General features: G+C 35.5%; 1 protein-coding gene across 2 annotated transcripts in view; it reads right to left on the bottom strand.

The window, feature by feature from the left end:
* Positions 1-7,500, bottom strand: part of LOC113820124 (uncharacterized) — an 11,311-nt gene that overhangs the window by 536 nt on the left and 3,275 nt on the right. For both annotated transcript variants that reach the window (XM_027372390.2, XM_027372391.2), the window contains exons 4-9: positions 5,334-5,597; positions 4,579-4,848; positions 4,201-4,360; positions 3,848-3,960; positions 2,148-2,360; positions 1-1,946 (exon numbers count right to left, since the gene is read on the bottom strand). The exon at positions 1-1,946 is cut by the window's left edge and continues 536 nt beyond it. In XM_027372390.2, coding sequence (XP_027228191.1) covers positions 405-1,946; positions 2,148-2,360; positions 3,848-3,960; positions 4,201-4,360; positions 4,579-4,848; positions 5,334-5,597 — 2,562 coding nt within the window. In that variant the 3' untranslated portion in view covers positions 1-404. The remainder of the gene's footprint in view (positions 1,947-2,147; positions 2,361-3,847; positions 3,961-4,200; positions 4,361-4,578; positions 4,849-5,333; positions 5,598-7,500) is intronic.

Below are 7,500 nucleotides of genomic sequence, written 5' to 3'. Positions count from 1 at the left end.
TAAAACTGTAAACTCTACAGTCTAGTTAACCTAACACTAAAATGTTTGGCATATACTTTTTCCCTGATACAGTGTATATGTCTAACCCTTTTCTATAAAGTTGAACTGATATTTGCCACAGACTAGTTTGGAGATCTTATATGAAAAAGTTGGTAAGCAGACTTTTAATATAAAGATCAATAAAATACATTAGCTCTATAATAAACAAATATTATAAAGCATAAAGAAAGAACAAAGGAAAAAGCAGAATTAAAAGCCATAACAATATACTGCATATCTATAAACATAATTATCACAGGCAAACTCACTGATTATTCAGGTACCATATATTAAAATTTCAGAATCTCCAAGATGGATTCCTTTAACTGTTGATTTAATCTCAACTGAGATATAACCCATCAGACTTATGATATTATTGTGCCTGGAGGCGGAGCTCCCTGCGCAATAATGAAAGAACCATCTGCAAGAGTATGTGCATGAGCAACTAATGTAGCAGCCATCGCTTGTTCCTCTGCTGCTTGCTGTTGCTGCTGCTGCTGCTGTTCAGCTGTAGGGCCTCCCAACTGTATCTTATGCTTACGCCACATGTGTGCCTTGAGATTACCTTTAGTTTCTGAAGCATAATCACAGCGCGCACACGGGAATGGTTTCTCTCCTGTGTGGATTCTACGATGGACATTCAGTGTTTCTTTTCGTTTAAAGCTCTTGTTACAGAAGTCACACTGGAACTGTGGTTTAGTCTCATGCACCATACTGACGTGCTTTTTTAATGCCATAGCTCCACGCATGACTTTTCCACAAATATGACAGTTGACTTCTAGCTTTCTGTCTTCGTGTTGCCTTTCATGCATGTTGAGTTTCCATTTTTTACTAAATGTTTCACCACAGTGACTGCAAATAAAGAGACCACCTGTATCTCCTACTTGGATATCATGCAAACTGTACTTGTGTCTTGCTAGTGACTTTGAGTTTGACATCTGCTTATTACAAATTTCACATATAAGATTGCGTTTAATACATTGGCGATCAGGACACACTGGATTGTCAGGACTAATTGGTAGAGTTAAATCTTCCCCCTTACACTCCTTCTTCCGACAGAAATTACAGCCCTTGGCAAGAAAAACTGCCAGGCTGAGCGGAAGTGTTCCTCTGTCCTCCACCTGATCAACCATTATGTGCATAATCAACTCCTCATGAAATGATGGATTGACATACAGTTCTAAATCTGATACAGCCCTGCGTTTCAGGTCATTACTTACTTGCTGGAAGCATGCTTTTGTTAGAGCACCTCCACTGCCTACCAATAAGTCATCTCCCCCCCCTGCCATTCTATTAACAAGGTCATCTAGGTCATGAGGTGCTGATGAATCATCAGGTAAAACATCGCCCTCCAGTAAGGGCGGCATTAAAGTGTCTTTACTACCAGCTCCTCCACCCCCTCCACCACCAGGATCAGACCTTCCAGTTGACCTCTTCCCCATGCGGATCCAGTAGCGGTACATTGCTATCATATGAACATATTTTGGTATATGTTGGGGATCAATCTGATGATAATTGATAATTTGCATGTCACCTACTGTGATTGTTTCCACCTCCTGGACAACTGAATCCCCTATGGAAGCTTTGCTATATGCTTCATCCACTAGAGGGTCTCCAGTATGTGTGACTAACAATTCCACACTGAAGCCACTGCCTTCTGTGTCTGCACTCCCCTGCTGGTGCATGAGATTCTTCTTTTCTAACACATTATTCATGACTTCTGAGAAGAACTTGGTGAGGTCATTCTGGTCAAATAGCTTAGTGAGGAGGATGTCTGCATGCCAGAGAGTGATGATGTGTTGTGAAGTTCTGGCAATCTGAAGCGTTGATGCAGAAGGATCAAAGAGTTCTTCAATCTTTCCAAGGAAGGGTGTCAGGGCACTGTCGACTATCTTCTGGACTGATACCTATGACAAGTAGATTGATGTGATTAACAGTGACTTATACAAAAATATTCTTAATACAAAACATAAAAATTTTAAATAAGATTTTTTGTTTTCCATTTTTTTACAAGTAGTTTCCAGCAAGTTGCCCCCCCCCTCTCCACCAGTTATGGAAAAGTACCAATTTTTAAAAGTACAAGTAAAAACCATAACCAAAGTCCTAACCTTCATTTTTCCATGTGCATCATCTCCTCCTCCCTCATGATCTGTGACAGTCCTCCTCCTTCTCCTCCTCTCTTCTCCCAGTCCATCGTCTGGCCCTCCATCACCTGGTCCACCCGTGTCCGACAAAAGTGGCATGACGAGGCTCTCCAAGTCATCCTCACCAGGATCACGTTTGATACGCTTTCTTGGTCGACGGGGCTCCTTTTCCTCAACCTGTGAGGATGAGAGTGACTGCTACAGAAAAGTTGATAAAAGTATAGGATCCATATCTAGTAATGGAAATATATTTTACACATCTAAATAAAGGAATGTGATATGTCAAACTATTGATAGTGAAGTATGTCACTATTTAATTAGTTTACTGTCTAATGATTTTATAAAAAGTATCTTTAATATATATCAATAAATTTTCTTTACAATTACACATCTGGGTATCTATATTTATGGACTGCTACAATGATGACTTTACTTTCACATGATATGATATTATTTAATAACTGTACACATCCTTTTCTTGAAGACATATATGTAAACAATTTTAATAAATACAATAAACAGTGAGCATATGATACAGTCCACAGAAAAGGTATTATACGTTAAAAGGCTCAATCCTTTTCTGAAGCATAATCAATTAACAGCAAAATCTGACTTGATGCCAAATATCTTCTTACAAACTTGAGATAATGTTATGCATAAGGATCTATGAACTAAATATTAATTGTGTGATTACAAACACACCTTCAATTTTCTCTTTATACTTGATCTTTTTGGAACACCCAATTCTTTATCTAAGTTTCAGAAAAAAAGTTTATTTAGTTCAGTAGATCTGAAATACAAATGTAGTCATTTCAGTTGAATCTACTTTTTCTTACTACACCTGATCAGCATGCAGATATACATGAATACTAGGCAATAGTTATCAATAGTTTTATCTAAATAAGAGCATGTACTGATTAACCTGGTCACTGGGGATGGTATGTCAGAACATGCCATACCCATAGTGAGTTAAGTTTATTAACACAGATGGCTTCACAAGTGCTTAGTCACCAATGAGTCAATCACTAGCCTATCCTACCTCACCTACCTCGCCCTTTTCCTTGATTTTCAGAAATATTAAATTTGGTTTTATATTGCCATTTGTATTGGTAATGACCCTTTAATAATTATAATTCTAATAATAATAACAATATTAATAACATCAATAAAAAATCTTGAAAACTCAAGGAAGGGGAAAATCAGGTGCAGGCAACAGAATATTAATTGAATTCTTGGTAGCTGAGCATTTATGGATCATTTATATGTGTAGATACATTCAACAAAACAATACTACAGTGAACATAACATTTTAATGGTTGCATGGGGTTAATCACAGGCTTCCAAGGTTTATTTTTCTCCAACAATATTCACACGTGCACAAACACACACACACACACTTTCTTTCTTTCTCTCTCTAAATATGTATATATGTGAAAGTGCATTAGTTCTCTTAGCTATTAAAAAGTGCATTTTCATTTATCATTACTGAAAGACATTTAATTTATCAACTTGTCCAGTAACATACAGTGACATACACTGGTGTCCCCTAAACTTCAGATGATTTGCTTTTCAGTATGAGTTTATACAGCTATAACTATTTCTCTACCTCTAAAAAGTAAACATACAAATATCCAAGAAATTATTTGGAAGCAAAAGAACACTACCTCTCTTCCTGCTACTTCCTGATCATATTGTTCGAGGGCTTCCTTCATCTCAAAGAGGGAGAGCACCTTCCTTACAGATGCTGTGCCTTTGCCCCATAAAGTGCTCATGGACCCTTGGAAAAAAAGACAATGCAAAATACTTAGAAATCCAGCTTGTCTATATGTGAAAAGTATTATATATATATATAACATGAAATATGCAGCCTGACAGGAGTCCTCTTCTCTCTCTGTACAGCTGGTGCCCTATTATAAAACCTAGAAACAAAGCTAAACATTACAATAAACTAAAAAAATTCACCTAAAAGAAGATATTTCAGAAAATCTATACCCATTTGTATAGTTTACTTTCTTACCTGTATACATAAACGAAACAACAGCATCAACTACATCAAAATTCACAGCAATGGGTAGTGTAAAACGGCAGAACTGGTATAGATATTTCAACTTTTTTCTTCTCAAGTACATTTGTCTATAGAAGTACGGACTGCGAGCCACTAATACAGCTCTGTGGGCCTGAAAATAAAAGGAATATAATTGGATTCCATCCAATTAATTCAACAAAAAAATTTGCTATATATTTTTGTTTTCATTTTTTAAGTATTTACAAAACTACCTCATCTTTTCACAGAGAAATCATTTATAAAATGATGTGGCCAATATGAATTAATATCATATCAGCATAAGCCATAAAGAAACATGACCTACAATTATCTACAATGAAACAAACTTACATAAACCATCTGTCTCTTATCCATATCTACGAGTGCAGTGTTACAATCTATTCGCAGCTGCCTCATCTGTTCTAAGGCATTCCCAAGTGAGGGATCTGCAAACTGGTGGTAAGATGGCTCTGTCGCCACATCTTCTAAGCCATCCGTTGCACCACCATCATCCCACATGGGAGGTGGTGGGGGCTGTACCTTCCTTGGTCGTCCTAGACGGCCTGGTACTCTTTCAACAGGGGAAGTGTTCAAGGGGTCTCGTGGTCCATATGCAACTACCTGAAGCAGTTAATAAAACATTATGAAGAGCTCTCTTTTAAGATCTTTTAAGATTCATTAAAATCATTAAAAGTTTTAAAACTCTCTTACTCTGAATGTCAAATAAGTCTTAATTCAATACTGGATCTATCTGGATTAAACAATTAATCTTTTGTGTACAAAGAGAAACAGATCATAGTGCCTCTCTTCCATTTTTTCTAAGACCATAAATATAACTTAAAAAACATTGTTCAAGATGGTTCATAACTTACTGGCAACAAAATATGTTGGCATGTGGATATAAGATAGGCAAGTACTCCAAAATTAATTTTCATGAACAGACCTAACAGATGTAAATCATGAATTTAAAAAAGGATACCAAGAAGAAGGAAGAAAGACCAGTTCACTTTTATACACTTTCATAAAAAATATATCATAATCCTGGAAAACTTTTTGAAAAAAAAAAAGGTATCTTGAAAAGTAAATTTTAAAAATATGTCCCTCACCTTGACAAAATCACTCTCATCAATGAGGACTGTGACCTGTTCAATCCTGAAAGGTTTATCTGCATCATGATCCTTTCTAATCTTATTCAGGTCAATCAAGGTAGCATTTGGGGCTAACTTGGTGACTGAGCCAGGAGGGGGCTGGACAGGGGGAGGAAGAGGGTGGCCATCTGGTCCCAGTGGTGTTCCATCAGCTGAGGTATTGAATATCGGTGTTACACTGGCACCCAGGCCTTGTCCTGTGCCATCATTCTGGGCTGCAGCCTGTCATAGATAAAATGACATGATGAATTGTAGACATAAATTCCATTTTCATTCAGATGCTAGAAAATGCTAAAAAAGACAGAAAAAACACATATTTACTAGGAACATAGAATATATAATAATAAAGCATCATAAAATAATTAACCATTATATAGAAAACCTTATTACACTTGATAATGTCACTGATGCAACTAAAAGGAAATTCCTACATTTTGTATCTAAAATTACACATGTACTATGTGACACATGTTAATTCACATCCTACACATTCCATTAGCTGTCCCACTTCATAAAACATGTGACATTAAAAAAATTCAGTTTACTGGTTTCCACAATATCAATTACTAAGATTACCATTACCCTAAGCACCCATAGTTGCATTATTCTTGAATCCAAAAGTATAACAATTGCTGCAAACTAAAATCATATTTTAAGCTGTCTAGACTAAAACTTTACATCTGGCAAATATTCAAGTGTAACAAAGAAGGCTAAGGGGATCATACATTCAGAGTATAATAGAGAAAATTAGTTTAATTGTGAAACATCATTATTCTCTGGCCTGTGAATGAATAAGCACTGATGTCTGGCATCATGCCCATCAATTCAGTGCCAGCAAAGCAGCTTCTGGGATGCATAGTGCTGTCTATGCCTATGCTTATGCATTTTTGTGTGATCCATTTCTCTAGCTTTGCTATTTCTTCTTTGAAACTTTTTCTCTCTAGCTTTCCTTCTGCATGAAAGTTGCAATTGAATTTGGCCACACTGAGGGAAGTGGTCTTTGCCAGTCTGCTATTGGATTGTCCCTTTAGAAGGTGAACAATATGCAAAAAGACTGTTTACATGCACTGGCATTGCATTTTAAAAATCACTGGCAATATATAGTAAAGTCAGTGGCAATAAAACTTTATTTGATGGCAGTGTGAAGGAATGTGAAGGAAGAAGTAGATTTTTAGCTTGTGTCTCCAAATCTGGTCCTATTAAAATAAATCTAAACAGCTCTTTTCCTCATAAAAAGCTCACATTTACAATAAAATCTGGAAACAGCTAAAGTCACATCCCACTTAATATCAAGTTAAATACTAACATAATTGGCAGTTTTCTTAGAATTCTTATAATTTCTTCCTCTTAAAAAATCATCAAGTTCCAGATTAAAAAGTAAAATATCATATAAAATATTTAATATATATTATATTCAACTGAATTGAACAGGCAGTGTTATGATTAACACATCAAAAAAAGAAAATCCATTCATTGTGAAATGGTGAATAATGGTTCCCTTCATAAGGATTTCTAATACAGAGTTTTTTTTCCAAAGGTGACACACTAAAAAATGCAGAAGTTTAGTTCTGAGCCTACATACAATAAAAGTAAACAGTACACAAAAGTAACAGGATAATAACTATTCTGCCACTTTTCTTCTATGACATAGTTCATGCAAATTCAAAGTAAGAAACTTAGTAATAGATGGGGTTACTAAACTGTTAGTCTCCACTACTTTGGTGCTCCAACAAAGACCAATAAGCTTCCACTCCTAGCATAAAGACTGCTTTCTATATGATATAATTAGATCTATGAACTTTAGTTATGATCAGTTTAATTTTTATTTAATCAATTAATCAACATTATCTTTCCAATTTTTAATAACTGTCATAGAAGACAAGCATTTCGGATATCACAGATCCATTTACTTCATGTACAGCTGTATAAGTATATCTAAAACTGAAATTACTAAATCATCAATATATATCTTTTAATGCCACTACACCACTTCATTATGAGAACAACTCAATTAGGAAATCTAGTTATCCTTACTAAGAATATCATAAATTAGAGAACATACAAAATCTTACTTTTAGCACCAGAAATAAAGTTTCATTGACAAGTACAGTGCATGCTATTCTTG

The sequence above is a fragment of the Penaeus vannamei genome, chromosome 7, assembly GCF_042767895.1.
Source record: "Penaeus vannamei isolate JL-2024 chromosome 7, ASM4276789v1, whole genome shotgun sequence".
In the NCBI taxonomy this organism is placed as follows: Eukaryota; Metazoa; Arthropoda; class Malacostraca; order Decapoda; family Penaeidae; genus Penaeus; species Penaeus vannamei.
This window is presented reverse-complemented; position numbering and strand designations above follow the sequence as displayed.